Source organism: Mobula birostris, chromosome 32 (assembly GCF_030028105.1).
Source record: "Mobula birostris isolate sMobBir1 chromosome 32, sMobBir1.hap1, whole genome shotgun sequence".
Lineage (NCBI taxonomy): Eukaryota > Metazoa > Chordata > Chondrichthyes > Myliobatiformes > Myliobatidae > Mobula > Mobula birostris.
This window is the reverse complement of record NC_092401.1, coordinates 8,413,355-8,432,174: the sequence shown is the minus strand read 5'-3', so window position 1 is coordinate 8,432,174 and position 18,820 is coordinate 8,413,355. Positions and strand designations below refer to the sequence as shown.

Below are 18,820 nucleotides of genomic sequence, written 5' to 3'. Positions count from 1 at the left end.
CTTGTTGCTGTGTGGCACAGTGGATGAGACTGTAAGGTTGCCCTGGCTGTACCAGGCTGCGAGCTCTGCGGTGATCTGCCCCTCTGTGTGATGAGCTGGGGCTGAGGCTATGGGCCTGCTCCGGGCCTCATGTCTTGGATTCATTTTTGTTATGAACGCTGTTTGCTTGCTTTGATTGTTTGCAAAGTGTGTGTGTGTGTGCTTCTTTTTCTCTCTGTGCATTGGGTGTTTGTTGGTCTTTTTTTAAATGCTATTTTTCAGGTTCCTTGTTTTGTGACTGCCTGTAAGCAGACAAATCTCAAGGTTGTATAACTTAGACATACTTTGATAATAAATGTATTTTGAACTTAGAGACTGCTTTCCAGAGGTCATACCTGAACCTCTTGTAACTTTCTTGGTCGCCAGACTTGAATGCCTCTGACCGAGCCCTGAGCAGGATGTGGATCTCATGGTTCATCCAGGGCTTCTGATTGGAGAAGACTCTGAATGATTTTGTGAGGACACAGTCATGTACAACTATTTTAATAGTGTCTTTGACTATCATGGTGTACTCATTCAGATCCACAGATGAGTTCTTGGACATGGCCCAGTCCACTGACCTGGAGCAATCCTGTAGCCGCTCCTCTCCTTCTTGCAACCACCTCTTTGTTGTCCTAATCTCTGGAGCTTTGCTCTTTAGCCTCTGCCTGTATGCAGGTAGGAGAAAGACAGATCCAAGAGAGCCCAAGTGAGTGCATAGTTCATTGGTCGGTTCATTTCCTGCCACCCCAGTATTATCAGTGTCACCACATCCTGTTCAAATGAACAACTCAGCTTTACACATTGACTGAGTTATATGTAGAATTTCACAAAACTACAAAGCAGGAGACCATCTGTCTTATCACCCCCACATTAAAGCAGCAACTCACGAGAGAGGGGAGTGATATTTGAGAGGTGGTCCTGAAGCACAGAGAGTTTGTATAGCCAGTCTCTTGAGCTTCCTGGATTTCTTAGTGACTCCGATCACATTCCTGTTTCATTTGCACTGCCCATTGAGTCCCATTAACGAAACAGAAGAGGATTGGTCATTGACTGGAGAACCTGGTGGGCTGATAGGAACAACTAGGAGCCCTGACATCTGAGCGCACAGAGTCTGGTGGGTTTTCAAGTACAGATATTCAATCTTTAGTGATCAGTTCCACCTTTACTCAGTCCGCTCCACTCCCAATCACACTTTCCACCTCATAGCTGTTCACTGGAACTCCTAACAGACTGTTTCCCTCAAGACTGCAAGTTGGGTTGCATTGTACTCAAGGCCTTTGCAAAGCTGGAGCCACACAGCTGTTGAATTGTTTGCCTGAGGTCATTAACAGAGTGATGTCAGTCTGTAAATAAACTATAAAATACACAACAGTGAACCCAACAAGTATGGGGACTGAGTCAGGAAATTCACAGGGACATGAGGGATTCTGTAGATGCTGGAAATATGGATCAGAACATACAACATACTAGAGGGGCTCAGTGGCTCAGGCAGCATCTATGGAGGAAAATAAGCAGTTAACGTTTTGGGTTGAGACTCTTCATCAGGTCCTGATGCTATCCATGATGTCGTTTTGACTCTTAAACCTACTCCAAGATAGATCTAACCCTTCCCTCCCATGTAGCCTTCCATTTTCAACCATGTGACCATCAAAGAATCTCTTAAATGTCCCTAATGTATCTACCTCTACCAACACCCCTGGCAGTGTGTTCTACACATCCACCATTCTCTGTGTAAAAAACCTGCCTCTGCATCCTATATTTTCCTTCCAATGCCTTAAAGTTATGCCCCCTCGTGCTGTGTGTGTGTGTTGACCCAGGAATCCCAAGGTTGATTGCTGGTTTGTTTTGCTATTAAGGCTGAGCTTGAACTTCACAGCCCTGCAAAAATTATAACTTGCTCCTCTGATCATTTCCAGTCACTGTTCGAAAATTTGACTGTGTCTATCCACAGGGGCTGAGGTATCTGCCATCACCAGGCCCTGTCTTCTATACATGGGCCCTACCAATGTGTTTTTTTTGTTACCTCTTGGCCCTGTACCTTTGCTTGGGGCATGTCATCTAGTTCTTCTGCTGTCACTCTTCTTCTCTTCCTTGAACACTATCTCCCATCCCACTCTCTTGGCCCTTCCCTTTCTTGGACCCAGTAATCTTTCTCTGTACCAAGACTTCCCTGTCCCTGCCTCGTGTCTCTGGGTCCTGCACTATTCCGTCCAACCTAATGGTATGACCATCGATTTCTCTAGCCTCCAGTACTCTTTCCTCCTCCCCTTTCCTCTTGTTCCATCCCCCACTCATGCTCCCCACTTGCCTCTTCTTCTCACCTGCCTATCATCTCCCCCTGGAGCCCTTCCTCCTTCCCTTTCTCCCATTTCCTCTCCTATCAGATTCCCTCTTCAGCCCTTTAACTTTTCCACCTATTACCTCCCAGCTTCTCACTTCACCACCCCTCCCCCACCCACCTACCTTTCACCTCACCTGACCACCTATCACCTTCTAGCTTGTACTCCTTCCCCCCCCCCCCCCCGCCACCTTTATATTGAATAGACAAATTACTGCACACACTCAAAATGCCAGAGAAACTTAACAGACCGGGCAGCATTGTCAGAAGGATCTCAGCACGAACCGTCAACTGTTTATCCATTTCCATAGATGCTGCCGGACCTGCTGAGTTCCTCCAGCACCTTATGTGTGTTGCTTTGGATTTCCAGCATCTACAGACTTTCTGGTGTTTAAGATTACTGCAATGCACTCTTAGCGATCTAAGACAAACTTCACCTGCGCGAGAAATTCTATTTGTTTCCGCCTCCAACCTGATGGCATGAACATCGATTTCTCAAACCCATTCCAACATGTCAGTCCATGGCCTCCTCTGCTGCTGCGATGAGGCCACACTTAGACTGGAGGAGCAACACCTTGTATTCCGCCCGGGTAGCCTTCAACCTGATGGCAAGAACATTGATTTCTCCAACTTCCAGTAATTGCTGCCCCCCTTCACCATTCCCCCAGTTCCATTTCCCTCTCTCACCTTGCCAATCATCTAGCTCTGGTACTCCTCCTACTTCCCTTTCTTCCACGGTCTTATACCCTGTCCTATCAGATTCCCCCTTCTGCCCTTTATCTCTTTCACTAATCAACTTCCCAGCTCTTTACTTCACCTCCCGCCCCTCCCAGTTTCACCTATCACCTACCACCTTGTACTTCTTCTTCCCCTCCTTCCACCTTCTTACTCTGACTTCTGATCTTTCTTTCCAGTACTGATGAGGGTCGCTATCTGAAACATTGACTGTGTACACCTTTCCATAGGTGCTCCCTGGCCTGCTGTGCTCCTACAGCACTTTGTGTGTGTTGCTAAGACAAATTTCAGCTCAGTCAAAATACTGCTGCTGGAATTTTAACTAAAACCAGGATGAGGAGCATATCACTCCCACCCTAGCGTCTTTGCGTTGGTCTCATGTATCTTTTAAATTGAGATTAAAGTTCTCTTACTTGTCTTTAAAGCTCTCAGTGATCTGGGACCAGAGTACATCAGAAAATCACTTTTGTTTTAATATCCTGCTTGAGCTCTCTGGTCTTCTGCCAATCTCTTAAATGTAAACAATCTCCCTCAAAAGATAATGGGCCGGTCAGCTTTTTTGAACTATGCTCCTAAACTGTGGAACTCAACGCCAAAAATGTGAGGGAAGCAGACCCGGTTGACCCATTTAAACGCCAGCTCAAAACCTATTTATTTAACCGTGCTTTTAACTAACATCACTTTGTCTTTTATTTTCATGACTGAATGGTACTTTATACCATTCACTTTGAAAAGTGAATGAAGGCCAAGCATTTGGAGGGCACACCACAATCAATGACACACTGATGATATCTCCTTGCACGGTGACAAAATGTCTGCAAGTAAATTGCAAAGACTGGGAAACAACTCAACCCGATTTTGAAATACATTGTCTGTATGAAAAGTACTCTCTATATGTATGTTACTATTATTATTATTCCTTTCCAGTCCTGATAAACGTGCTCAGTCTAAACATCGATCTTTCATCTCTCCGCAGATGCTACCTGACCTGTTTGGCTCCTCCTGCATTTGGTATGTGTTAATCTGTCTCTGCTTGAGTTTTACCTTGGTCCCTGAGCAGTTTATAAATGTTGAAGTGACGCAGAACTGCTGTAGCTCTCTAACCTTCTTAAGGGCATGTTTGTTTCATTGACTGGGTGATGCTACATCAGCTATGATACAATATGACAAAAATGCAGTATTTGGAGCAAAGATTCGGAGAGGTCAAACTCTTATCAGCTCAGAATTTAAGGCTGAATAGAAGTGTGAACTTGCATGATTTCAGTGTTAATATCTATTAAGAAGGTGACTACAAAGGATGAGCATCAGCTGTTTGCAACAGGAAATTAGATACGTACTAGATATGTAAGTGCGATCCTCATCAGGCTCAAGTCAAGCAGTTTCTTGGTACTGGTGTTAAAGCTGTTCTCATATTAGCCATGTGGTTAAGTGATGTGGAAAGCTGATAAAATGGAAGTATATACAGAGGAATGTGAGAGAAATAATTTCTGGTAAGCTTCTTTCTTTCTTTGTCTATTAGTGCCTAGCTAGAGTAGGAAGAACAGTTCCAGGGTGACCGGTGAGTTCTTCATGTCAGATGTGGGAATTCTAGGAGACCTTGTGTTGTACATGCATTTTAGTAATGTGTTTGGTAAAGTTCCCCATAATAGGCTTATTCAGAAAGTCAAGATGCATTGGATCCAAGGAAATTTGGCTGTGCTGATTCAGAATTGGCTTGCCCATTGAAGGCAGAGGGTGTTAGTAGATGGAACATATTATGACTGAAGTTGGTGACCAGAGGTGTTCTGCAGGCATTGGTTCTGGGACCCCTGATCTTTGTGATTTTTACAAATAACTTAGATGAAGAAGTGGAAAGTAGGTTAGTAAATTTTCAGATGACACAAAAGTTGGTGATGTTATGGATGGCATAGAATGTAGTCATAGGTTACAATAGGACATTGGCAGGACACAATGCTAGGCTGAGAAGAGGGCGATGGAGTTCAACCAGGACAAGTATGAAGTGATTCATTTTAGAAGGTTGACTTTGAAAGCAGAATACAGGATTAATTGCCGGATTCTTAGCAGTTCTGAGGAGCAGATGGATCTTGGGGTCTACATCCATTGATCCCTCAAAGTTGCTGCAGAAGTTGATAGGGTTATGATGTGATAGAAGGTGTATGGTGTCTTGATCTTCATCAGTCGGGGGAATTGGGTTCAAGAGCCACAAGGTAATATTGAAGCTGTATAAAATCCTGATTAGACCGTACTTGGAGTATTGTGTTCATTTCTGGTGGCCTCATTATAGGAAAGATGTGGAAGCTTTAGAGAGGGCTCAGAGGAGATTTATCAGGACGTTGTTTGGATTAGAGAGCATGTCTGATAAAGAAAGGTTGAGCAAGCTAGGGGTTTTCTCTTTGGAGAGGAGGATCAGAGGTGACTTGATAGAGGTGCACAAGAGATAAGAGGCATTGCTTGAGCAGATAGGCAGAGATTTTTCCCCAGTGTGGAAATGGCTAATACGAGGGGGCATAATTTCAATGTCTTTGGAGATAAATATGGTGGGGATATCAGAGATAAAATTTTCTCACAGAGAGTGGTGAATGTGTGAAATGCCCTACCAGAGGTGGTGGCAGAGACAGATACATTAGAGATTTTTAAGGAACTCTTAGATAGGCATATGGATGATAAAAAAAAATGGACGGCTATGTAGAAGAAAATGGTCAGATTGATTTTAGAGTAGTATAAAAGAATGGCACAACATCATGGACTGAAGGACTTGTACTGTACGGTAAGTTCTATGTTCTGAGTCCTTAATGCCTTTGGGGAAGTGCAACAAGGCAAGGGAATATCAGCAAATGAGAAAGTGTTCATTATGGGGAGGGACAGTTTAGGTGCTTGTTATGTCCTGTTTTCTTGAGCCCTGCAGACAGGGTACGTGGTGCCAGAATGTGTGACAACATTTGTGAGCTGCCTCAGCACGTCCCTAGGTGTGCCGGTTGTTAATGCAAATAACGGATTTCGCTGCATGTTTCGATGTACGTGTGATCAATAAATCTGAATAAAATCCGAATTTATGTTTAAATATTCCAAATAAAAGTAGGATATTTGAAGCACCTTCAATTACTCCAAAAGACTGAGGTTTGGTAAAATACTGAAAGGTTTTTATTCGCTGTACAATACGACCTCCACAGTGAGTGTCCAGACAGGTAACCGAGTTACAACATATATACATGGTTTACCACAACATTGTAGATCAGTTTGTTTAAAACTTATAATGGGGAATAGTTTGCACAACTCTGTTTTGAATGCAATCAATGATTGAGCCTCCACAGCCTTACGAAGTGAAGATATATCTCATTGACACAATGGGCAAGCCTGTCCTCTAATTATGAAACTGTGTCGCTAGATTCTGGCTCTTGCAACTTCAGTTCTGCCTCTTTTCTGAGATTCTAAACTTGACTCATCCTTACCACATAACAAAATAACAGTACAAGAGTTTAATGCAAACCATTCCCCTGTGTCCCAGGCCCTCTGTTCAATCAACTGTGCCGTGCCTAGTGACCAGCATACAGCACAGTTTTCAACCAAGATCAAGGCCAAGTGTTCTGCTGGTTATCATAATCTGCTTCTCGTGTCCAAATTATCTCTATGTTTTCCCTTATCTTTCTGGTCCCATTACCCCTTCACTTCACCCTTCCATGCCCTCATGGCCTGCCCATCATCAACACCTTCCTCTTTCTGGTTCCCCACCTCCTTCCTTTTATTCAATGGTCTACTCTCCTCTCCTGTCAGATTGCATGTTTTTCTTTCCTTTGCCCCTTCCACCAATCACCTCCCAGCTTCCCACATCATTCCCACTTCACTCTTTACCCCACCTAGCCTTCTTCTCCCCCCTTTCACCTAGATTCACTTATCACCCACCAGCTTATGCTTGTTCCCTTCCCCTTCCCTTTCCCTTTCACTTTCATTCTGGCTTTCAGTCCCGATGAAGGGGCTTGGCCCGAAATGTCAGCTGTTCATTTCTCTCTGTAGATGCTGCCTGACCTGCTGAGTTTCTCTAACAGGTTTTTTGTGTTTGTGTTTCTGTTTCTAACATTGGCAGACTTTCTTACATCTTCATGTAGACGGTATTAGTGTTATAAGGTTGCTATAACAAACTTGAGAGATTGTATATTAGAACTTCAGTATATCGAAGAATTCCGCAAATGGTGTATCCCATGGTCCCCTTGTCCTATGGCTGGTTAATGTGACCTTCAGCAGTCATAACCATTTTTCATTGTGAGGGTACAATTCCATCCATTGGTGGTTTACTTCCCCCCCTTGAAGTACGCAGACCAGCGTTATCATGGCTCCTTCACGCCTAACCTGATCAAATACTGACGCTGTCAAGGGCAAGCATTTTCACCTAGTCTGTGATTGTGACTGACCATTTAGTTAGAGCGGGGGTTCCTAACCTTTTTTATGCCATGGGCTAATGCCATAGTATTGAAGGCCTATGTGAGTCAGCTGTCTGGTATTTTGCAGCACCTTTACAATTTGAGTCTGAGTCTGGAAAAGATACTGGTGCAATGGAAGACTCCTGTACCAAGGATGGTGACTCCATCTGAATTGAATGACTACTGAACAATTGCCCTCACTTCTCACGTGAAGAAGGTGCTGGAGAGGCTGGTCCTAATTTATCCTGGACAAAAAGTGAGATCTTCATTGGACCCTCTACTGTTTGCCTACCAACCTCATGTGGGAGTGGATGATACCATCATCTACCTATTGTAGAGAGCTCATTCCCACTTAGAAGATGCTGGTGGCACTTTGAGAACCACATTTTTTGATATCTCTAGTGCCTTCAATACAATCCAGCCACTTCTTCTGAGTGAGAAGCTGTAAAGGATGGGTGTAGACAAATCCTCTATCTCTTGGATTACTGACTACCTGACAGATAGACTCCAGTTTGTACGGCTGGCTGATTCTCTGTCTGAGATACTGGTGAGAGGCACTGGAGGATCACAAGGGACTCTCCTGTCTCTGTTTCTGTTCACCCGGTACACCTCAGACTTTCAGTACAAATCTGAGTCTAGTCACTTGCAGAAGTTCTCTGATGATTCTGCAGTGGTTGGGTATATCAGAGATGGGCAGGAGTCGGAGTACAGAGGACTGGTGGACAAGTTTGTGGAGTGGTGCAGGTGGAATCACCTGCTCCTGAATGTGGTTAAAATCAGGGAGATGGTGATTGATTTTAGGAGGAAGAGGACTGTGACGAGTCCTGTATATATTCTGGGAGAAAAAGTTGCGGTGGTGCAGGAGTACAAATACTTGACTGGAAAATCAACACGCAGGCCGTTTACAAGGGGATGAGCAGATTCTATTTTCTAAGGAAGGTGAGATCCTTCACTGTGTGCAGATGTTGGAGATATTTTACCAGTCAGTTGTAGCGAGTGCAGTCTTCTTTGCGGCTTTATGTTGGGGGAGCAGCATCGGTGCTGATGATGCAAAAAGACTAAATAAACTCCATCAAAAAGGCTGGATCTGTCCTTGGCTAAAACCCGGACTCTTTTGAGTTAGTGGTGGAGAGATCACTGAACAGTTATCCATCATGGACAATCAGGCACATCCTCTCCACGACCTACTGCATAAACAGTGGAGAACCCTTTTGAATAGGCTCATTCTGTCACAAGGATGGTTACAGAAAACTTTTCCTACCAAATGCAATAAGCATATAGAATAGTTATCTCTGTGTGACAGGAGAACACACATCATAGTACAATAGACTCTGTTTTATTATTTTATACATTATTATTGCACAGTATTGCACATTGGTAAGTTATTATCATGTATATTATTACTCTGTGCTTTATGAGTAGTTAATTTTATTATTATATTTATTATTATTTTTAAGTGTATTTTTAAGTGTTGCTGCTGTAACAAAATAATTTCCCTCCTGGGATAAGTAAAGTACTTATTATTATTATTATTAAACAAAGAGTCCGTGGACCCCAGTTTGGGAACCCCTGAAAGAGGTTGTGTTTTAAGGAGCATTTTAAAGGAAAAGGAGCAGGAAAGCAATAAGGTGTAGCAACACACACAAAAAACGCTGGTGAACGCAGCAGGCCAGGCAGCATCTCTAGGAAGAGGTACAGTATGTTTCGGGCCGAGACCCTTTGTCAGGACTAACTGAAAGAAGAGCTAGTAAGAGATTTGAAAGTGGGAGGGGAAGGGGGAGATCCGAAATGATAGGAGAAGACAGGAGGGGGAGGGATGGAGCCAAGAGCTGGGAAGTTGATTGGCAAAAGGGATACGAGGCTGGAGAAGGGAGAGGATCATGGGACGGGAGGCCTAGGGAGAAAGAAAGGGGGAGGGGTGGAAAACCGAGAGGATGGGCAAGGAGTTGTCGTGAGAGGGATAGAGGGAGAAAAAAAGAGAGAAAAAAAGGGGGGGGAGAGAGAGAGAGAGAGAAAATAAATAAAGAAATAATGGATGGGGTACGAAGGGGAGGTGGGGCTTTAACGGAAGTTAGTGAAGTCAATGTTCATGCCATCAGTTTGGAGGCTACCCAGATGGAATATAAGGTGTTGTTCCTCCAACCTGAGTGTGGCTCCATCTTGACAGTAGAGGCGGCTGTGAATAGACATATTGGAATGGGAATGGGACGTGGAATTAAAATGTGTGGCCACTGGGAGATCCTGCTTTCTCTGGCGGACAGAGCGTAGATGTTCAGCAAAACGATCTCCCAGTCTGTGTCAGGTCTTGCCAATATATAGAAGCCAATAAGGTGTAGCTCCAGACTTTAATCCTCAGAAGTAATTTGGGATTAATTTCCATCAAATATAGAGACGAGGAAGGGGGTATCTCAGAAGTTATTGTCTGAATGTTACAGAAATAAAGAGTTGAAAATAGACAGGGTGTGAAACTGGGCCAACACTCAGAATGAATATTGAAGGCCTAGGTTTTGGAATGTAAGAGACTACACAGTGTGTGTAGTGGGAGTAGTAAGAGTCATTACAGTACTCGGGTTAGTTCACCCTCAACAATCTGCAAAACACTTCATGGTTTCCAGAGAGGAAAATTGTAGCAAGAGGGAAGAACCAGAGACAGAGACTAATTCAACATGGTGCATGGTGATGAGTTTTGATATACTGAATAGAGACTTAGACCCACCCTGCTGCTTCACAAGTTGAGTGGCTATTGATGTGTTGTATGGTGGATGGATTATACAGTCTCTCTCCAGAGCACTGATTAAATTATATGTTAAATCTCAAGGTGCAATAACAAACAAATGCTGCTCTGATAGAGGGGAGATACAGAGGGAATGGTGCATTGTCAGAGAAAATAAGAAATGAAAGAAACAGGAACAATAAATACTGGTCAGCATGGATGAATTAGGCCGAAGGACCTATAGCTGTGTGTTGTATTACTCTTATGACTTCATGAATAAGTTGATTTAGGTTAATATCACAGAATACAACCTGAAATTCTTCCTCTTCACAGACAGCCACGAAACAAGAGAGCCCACAGAATGAATGATAAAACATTGAAGCCCTAAATCTCCCCTCTCTACCCAACCTTCTGCTCCATCTTCTAGTTTTGGCCTTGACATAATTTTTCTGTTCTTTTCCCCTACTGGAAAGTAGTGGTGAGGGACAGCTGCATTGTTGGAAATGGAATCCTTCAGGTAGGACATTGACATTTCCTTTCTGTGGGAGATTCAAAAGATCCCATGGAATTATTAGACAAAGAGGAAGATTTTGTGGGACCATGGATGTGCATGGAACTTGGTTCCAAGTGTTGATAAAGTTTCAGCTGACAACACAATTCAGAGATACTCAACTCTGCAGAACTTAGTGACATTTTGAAAACAAGGCAGGCACGGTTAAACTCAGCCTATTCTCTCTTCAAAAGGGAACTGCTAAAAAGTGAACTGTGAACAAAAAGTGTGGGGTCGGGGTTGGTAGGTCCTCTGAGCCCATTCTGCCTCTTAAGAAGATAATAGCTGACATCAGATTTAGAAAGTCCTTGCAACTTAATGGTGCACCCACGTATGTTCTAGATTTTCAACCTTCTTGTACTCCGAAAGATGTTATCTGCCACTATTTGACTGTCACCTCTCACAGCTGTTTCTCGTTGTATTCTGAGCAACAAGCTTTCATATCCTGCTTTAATTCTGTCTGTATTTCAGATACACACTCGCTTACTTGGTGTTAGGTACAAGGCTCAATACCAGCATGAAAAAGAAAGAAATGGATATCAGACTACAGAGGGGACCTCTCACAAAGCGTTAGTGTTAAATCATCCCAAATCAAAGCCCAGTCCCACTGCGGCTGCAGTCCCACCCCGCCCACTCCTTGAAAGCCACATTGAAAAACTACAAATCCAGAGTTTCTCAGTGGTCTAGTTTTTGAACCCAGAGTCAGAAACCATGCTTAGAGATTTTCTTTAGAAAAAGTTTATTTTTCATTCATTTCGTTTTCAGTGAACAGACCCCCAATGGGATCTCGTACCGTTTACTATTCTATATTTGGCATTTTATTAAACGTTAGGTATTTAATACTGCCGTTAGCTGTAGTGTTGTCACTTAAACGTTGTAACTGCACAACCTATTGTTTCACCTTCATTGAAAGGGCAGTCCACCTAACTGGCCATGGATGTCCCACCCAATTCATTCTCATTAACTTCCTCCAAAACAACATCATCATAGAAAATGCTGGAATTTTGGCTGAAGTCAAGGCAGGGAAAGGCTGATGAAAACACTTTAACTGTGTCCATCTTTACCTTTGTCACACAAGGAAAAGGAGGTCACAACACCAATGAAGCTTTCACCCGCAGGCTTAAGTGTAATTTTAATAGAAAGATAATTCTAACATGTTCAGTGTTGAACTGCACATCTTTCCCCAAAGATGGGGGTGAAAGATTGGGGAGAAAGGAGCCAGGGTTCTCTCAGGGATAGAGATTCTGATGTGGGGACTGATTCCACGTAAAGGGTTAAATGCCAAGTCAAGTGCAGGCTGCCCTCTCAATCTTAGAGCTGTGCTTTGTCTTTACAAATCCAGTGTCTGGCCGAACAGCGATGATTCCTGAAATGTGCACAGAAACTTTTGAAATAAAAGTTCACTTGGAGACTGTTTCAAAGTGAGTGTAAGGAAGAGGGACAGTTGCAACAAGCAGCATGTGCATATTTCAAAGAATTGTAAAGACAAACATTTCTAAATTGCATGTATCACATTTAAAACAGAACTGAAACATGAATATTAAATCAGAGATGAGCAGCAGTAACACATCTTTAATCTCCACATATCACGAATCAAATTCAATGCGTCAGCCATTCTTCTGTTGCCAAGGCAATAGTCTGAATAGGTTCTGCTCATTGATTCTTTTTTTTTCTGGGATGTGTATGTTGTTGGCATTCATTACCCATCTCTAAATGCCCCCAAGGAACGAGTGCCCTTTAAGAACTGCAGCGGTCTGTGTGGTAAATGAGCTGCACGGTGCTACTGGATAGCGAGCAATAAAGACTACCACTGTCCATTTCTAATAAGCTGGGATAACAATTGCACAGTTATGCTGCTTTAAGGGTGACCCAGGTCAGGCCAGGGTCACTGGGTACTGTGACTAGTTTTACACAGGGGCATTTGCGGTGGACCAGAAATGGGGAGGTGAGGAGGGCTGTTAGAGGAGAGCGGACCATAGGAGATAGGGAAGGAGGAGGTAATTGGCAGATGAGAGAGGCATAAGGCCAGAGTGGGGAATGAGAGAGGAGGGAGACGGAAATATATTTTTACTGGAAGGAGAAATCATTATTCATGCCATCAGTTTGGAGGCTAACCAGACAGGATATAAGATCTTGCTTCTCCTCGCTGAGGGTGGCTTCATCTTGAATGGTCTGTGTTTTTGTACCAATGCCCACACAAATTATTTTATTTCCTCCCTTCTGCAATGCATTATTAACACATGTGGCCTCCTGGTGACCTTCAACCCATTGGTTGTGGGCCAGTCATTATGTTGGTGAAATACATTCTCAGAGTGCTCTGGTCACGTCGCAAAGTCTTGACAACCCATTATTCCTGGTGTGGCTGAAGAAGAAGTTCTCTTGGCAAGGTTATTTCCTTTTGATGGGCTGGTGGCAAATGAGTTCCAGGATAACAAAAACAAAATCCCACTGGTCAGCTGATGTAGTTAGATTGGGTGTCAGATCCAACTCGTCTCCTGTAGTAGAGAGATAGCTGGCATGGGGATTGACCAAGGCCATGTGCGAGGAGCTAGAGTGTAGAATGCATGGGCTAATTGTGCCTCTGACCTTGACCCTCACCACCTGGCCCTTGTAAACCACAGGCATCACACAAAGGTGGTACATTCTGGCATCGTTGGTGACTCTAGTGTCGTGTGTTTATGGTAAGACCGATTCAAGGTACTGCCGTGGCGAAGTGTGGGGAAGCAAGATGCCATCTGAGCTTTTTTGTCCATCATTGAGCAACAGCAGAGAACATGCAGGAATGCCCTGCGCATATCCCTGCTCCTCAGGGTGTAAATGATGGGGTTCATGGCAGAGTTGAGGGTGGCCAGGCCCAGAAAATACTCAGCTTTGTACAGGATCTTGCAATCACTCCCCTTGTAGGCAAAATCTAGCAGCAAAATGATGAAGGTGGGTGCCCAGAAGACTATGAACACACCAAGGACAATGGTCACGGTCTTCAACAAGGCCAGGGTCTGTGGGGCTGCTGTTTCACAGTGGCTAGATCGTACAATCAGGTAAATCCGCACATACAGGATGACGATGGATAGCAGGATGATGCTCAGGATGGTAATACAGAATAAGATGTAGTTTTTGGAGAAGAGAGGGAGGACGGTTGAGCAACTACTCAGGTCACACATGCAGTTCCAGCCCATGATTGGCAACCCACCCAGCAGCACTGAGGCAATCCAACAGCTTCCAATCAGCAGGCACATTCGACTGTTCTTGTCACTGTTGTACAGTTTCACCTTCACAATGGCAGCATGTCTCTCAATGGCGATGGCCAAGAGGCTGAGGACCGAGGCTGACAGTGCAATGAACATGGTTCCCTCTCGGAAAAACCACTGCAGTGGGGTCAGAGTCATGGTCCGGCCGCCCGAGAAAACAAGGTTGAAGATGTAAGCAATGCCCGCAAACAGGTCGGACAGTGCCAAGTTGCCAATGAAGTAGAACATGGCCGAGTGGAACTTCTTGTATCTACAGATAGCCACGAGGACCAGCAGGTTTTCAAGGATGATGAAGGAACACAGAATGATGAAGATAACAGACACGACACTCAGGTCCTTTGACTTGTACTTGTCTTCACGAAGCTTACCAGTCAGGTTATAGTAAAAACTGATTAAGTTCTTGTTGTAGTAATTGCTGAAGGAGCCCACAGGCACCTGGCACAGTCCAAACTTCTCATCCATTTCTACAGAAGTCTCTGGCAGCTGTCGGTGGCCGATTCCCTCATGGGCATAATGGGTTCTGAGTTGTAATCCCACTGTCAGACAGAGGTGTGAAGGTTGCAGCTTGGATGCGATCCTAAAGTGTAAACTTCACATAGAGCTGCCATTGTGGTTCTCCATCACCTGTAAAATCAACAAAAGACTGATTATATCAAATGTAGCTAACCAATTAACATTAACATTCTGCAACATTTCCTATTTAATACCATTAAGGTCTTATTTTCCACTGAGTCCACACTGGGTCGTAACAGTAATCCCATCAACCCCATTCCCTGTAATACCTTTTATCTCACCCCACCCCACTTCTTCTTCTACTCACTAACACCAAGGGTTATTTATAGTGTCCATTTGACCTACCAACAGCGCTTCTTTGGCACGTGAGAGAAAACCAGAGCATCCGGGGATGGGTGGTGGTGGAGGGAAACCATATAGTTACAGGGAAGAGTGTGCAAAGCCTCAGACACTTATGGCGCCTAATGTCACGATTGAACGCGATCACCGAAATGGTGAGGCAGCAGCACTGACTGCTGCACCTTTGGGGTAGGTGAATGGAGGAGGCAAAGTGAGGATACAAGCCCTTGCCATTAGATTCCAGGGGCACAGGGAAGGAGATTCTTGTCTGTGTCCTCCTACATCAGGCATCTATCCTTGAGAGCTAAGTTGCATGGGCCAGCTGGACTCCAGGCTATGCCTCTATAAAAGGTGGCTCTCTTGTCATTTCCTTACTTACCTGGCTGTGGAATGGAGTACGGATAAAAGAGGAATAAGATTCTAATATCCCAAATGTTGTCATTGACTAGAGTACTCCCGCTGATGCATATCATTGGTTGCTACAGATCCCAAGGAGCTTGTTGTCAACCCCAATCCAAACACAATGGTGCATTGCAATGCTTCTGAATTTTTGTATTACATCTAATCTTATTTACCAAGTATCTGCCGGCAAAGCTTCACTAGAAACTTGACTCTATCAACCAAACAAATAACATCAGTTTAGTTGAAAGGCATTGCTGCTGGTTGGGCCTGACTTGGCCTGCATCACTCTATATCCGCAGTCCTGTAACAGACTTGGCCCTCTGAGATCTAAAATCCCACTAGCATTAACCACAAAGAACAATTTCATTCTTCTTGACCTCAGCACAAGGATCCAGTCAGTAAATGGTCCCGTATGAGGCCACTTCCTGTCACACGATCTCTCCTGCTCAAGCAGATGCAGAGAAGGGGCCCAATATAGGTTGTGGCAAGGTCGAGAATACAGTGAGCTGGATAGGTGAAGACTGGTGAACTGGTATGGGGAGACCAGGTTTGAGGGGTCAGATTTTATTTAGAGAATTACTTTCAAACACTGCCAAGCAGCTAGAAAGGCTAAAGCCACTGATTAGTCACCACAAACCGCCTTGATCTAAACACAAATAGCAAGCTCAGCATTTCTTCAGACATATGTCTGTGTACTAATTCCAAAAATAACAATTCAGCATTCCTATCCTTCCTATAAAACCATATATTTTCTTCTTCAGGCAGCCCCCCACCCCCACGCCGGTCTGTGCACCAAGAGACTGAAGAAGTCAATATATGACCTACAGATTCTGCAATAGGTAGGGCAGGAGATGCCTGACAGAATGAATGGAAGGGGAAGAATGGGAGATATCACACTCCTACTGTTATGATTGGTGTTCTTTGTACTCCCAGCAAAGAGATATCTGGTTCTCAGTATCTTCCAGATCTTCTTGTTCTACTTTGAACAGTCAAAGAGTCATACAGCGTAGAAAGAGGCCCTTCAGCCTAACTGACAAGAATTCCCATAAGTCAGTTGGAATGTTATTTTTTTTCATCTGATAACCTTGTACTAATGCATAGTTTGAAGTAGAGCACTTACTTTGGGAGTGTAGTGTCAGTTCCTGAACCACGTTCATCCACTGAAACTGTAATTGGAGCCTCAATAATGCAATTGTTCACCCTGGAGATCATGCCACATTGCTTTGTTTTTTTCCTGCCAGTCAGCTTGGATAATTCTATAGTGGTAACTTTAGCAGTATCTCTCCAATGCTGTGTGGTGCCTACTATAGGTAGTTCATGTCTCAAAAGCAAACACAAGGTTGGCCATCAGAGTTGCATGGTGGACCATGTGTTTGGTGTTGGGTTAATCCCAGTCATCAAACACCTATCCTCAAGCTCCCAAAGACAGCCTGGTGCAATGGAGATGTCAGGGAAATTCACCATCAATGCCTACTTTCACCAACTTGAGAGTTTAAGATGGCATTGGTGATGCCCAGCAATTACTTACCAGTAGCAAAATACAAAACAAAGGAAACTACTAAACACTTTATTAATAACACTTTCTTAATAATAATCACCACTAACAATGGAGAGGTATACAGAGGTGAGCGGAGGTGTAAGGAGTAAGGGAAGTTCTGATGTCTGATTGATTTAAGCGCTGGGACAAATTGGAAAGGTCAGGTACAGGCTGCATTGTGAATTCTGGGTCCAGGCCCCAAAGCTGTCCAAGAGCGAAGAACAACCTGATTTAAGCACAGGGCCAGATTGAAATGGTCAGAGTGTCAGGACCAGAGGCAAGTGACAGGCCAATTCTGCCTGGTCCTGCTCGCTACTCCGTGATGTTTGCTCAGCTCCAGACTGAACCGAGGCCGTGCCCTGCTCCAGCTACAGTGATGCCTGGCTTCATGTCTTTTGTACAACTTCAGTTCTGAAAGCTATGTGCTTACTTATATTATTTGCATGAATTTTTTTTTCTCTGCGCATTGGGTTCTCTTCTTAATGGGTTCTTTTGGGGTTTCCTTGTTTTGTGGCTACCTGTAAGGAGTGAATGTCAAGGTTATATAATGTATACATAGTTTGATAATGAATGTACTTTGAACTTTGAGAGTTGTGTGTATGGGCTCTTGTCATAGACCTTTATAATTGGGAGCCAGTATCATTCAGAAGGTGCTTTGTGTTACAAATATTTCATCAAAAAGGCATTCATTCCCTTTGGTGAACAACTCAATGACTCCCTGGATGACATGGTAGAGTAGTGGTTAGTGCAATGCTTTACAGTACCCTGAGTAATCCCTGGTGCTGCCTGTAAAGGAGTTTGTACGCTTTCCTTGTGACTGTGTGAGTTTCCTCCAGGTGCCCTGGTTTCCTCCCACAGGCCAAAGGTTAGGGTTAGTAAGTTGTGGGCATGCTATGTTGGCAATGGAAGCATGGCGACACTGGTGGGCTGCCCCTAGCAAATCCTTGGACTGTGTTGGATTTCAAAATTCAACATAGTCATTGTAATGAACAATAACAAGTGCAATGGAGACAAAATAATTGCTAGCCTGGATCCGATGCAGGGCAAAAAATAAAATAAGAGAAAGAACACAATAATAATAAACACAACAAATATAAGTTCTTAAGATTGCTTATATACATAGATTGACTGTATGTCCATAAAGATGCTAGGCTATACACTAGGTGAGTGACTGGAAATAATAAAGTAGTGGTGGAATTAGTGGGTGGAGATGTTGATCAGCCTTGCCGCTTAGGAAAAATAACTTTTTGAGTCTGGATTCTGGTGTGGATGCTATGTAACTTCCTCCCTGGTGGGAGTAGGACAAACAGTTTGTGAGCAGTCTCTTTCAACATTTCAATGTATGGTCCATGTGGCAAATAAAGCTACTCTTCAAATCTTTAAAGGGTTCATCCACCAAACATGCATAGGAGTATGGAGGGCTAAGGTCCCGGTGCCGGTGCATGTTGATGGGTCTAGGCAGTTTAAGTGGTTCAGCACAGACTAGATGTGCCTTTAGTTTCTTAGAGGTTTGCGAAGATTTGGCATGTCATCTAAAACTTTGACAAACTTCTGTAGATGCACAGTATAGAGTTCACTGACCGAATCATGGCCCAGTATGGAAACACCAATGCCCTTGAACAGAAACGTTCACAAATACTGGATACAGCCCAGTCCATCATGGGTAAAGCCCTCCCCGTCGTTGAGCACGTCTACAAGGAGGACCATTGCAACATTCATCATCAAAGACCCTCGCCATCCAGGATCTTCTCTCTGCTGCCATCAGGAAGGTGAACCAGGAGCCTCAGGTCCCACACCACCAGGTTCAGCAACAGTTATTTCCCCTCGGCCAGCAGGCTCTTGAAACACAGGGGACAACTTCACTTAACTTTATTCACCCAGCATTGAACAGATTCCTATGGATTCACTTTCACAGACTCTACAACTCATGTTCTTGATATTTATTTTCTATTTATTGTTATAATTTTCTTTGTTTTCTCTTTTTGTATTTGCACAGTTTGTTGTCTTTT

The 18,820-nt window shown here is 43.8% G+C and overlaps 1 protein-coding gene and 1 long non-coding RNA gene across 7 annotated transcripts in view; one reads left to right on the top strand and one right to left on the bottom strand.

Annotated features, from left to right (window-relative positions):
* The window catches only part of LOC140191222 (uncharacterized), a 78,830-nt gene that overhangs the window by 27,096 nt on the left and 32,914 nt on the right, over positions 1-18,820 (top strand). For both annotated transcript variants that reach the window (XR_011883791.1, XR_011883790.1), the window contains exon 3: positions 4,071-4,105. This is a non-coding gene — a long non-coding RNA (uncharacterized lncRNA). The remainder of the gene's footprint in view (positions 1-4,070; positions 4,106-18,820) is intronic.
* The window catches only part of LOC140191220 (sphingosine 1-phosphate receptor 2-like), a 50,994-nt gene continuing 43,602 nt past the window's right edge, over positions 11,429-18,820 (bottom strand). For all 5 annotated transcript variants that reach the window (XM_072248404.1, XM_072248408.1, XM_072248406.1 and 2 more), the window contains one exon: positions 11,429-14,644. In XM_072248404.1, the coding sequence (XP_072104505.1) occupies positions 13,397-14,482 (1,086 nt within the window). In that variant the 5' untranslated portion in view covers positions 14,483-14,644 and the 3' untranslated portion in view covers positions 11,429-13,396. The remainder of the gene's footprint in view (positions 14,645-18,820) is intronic.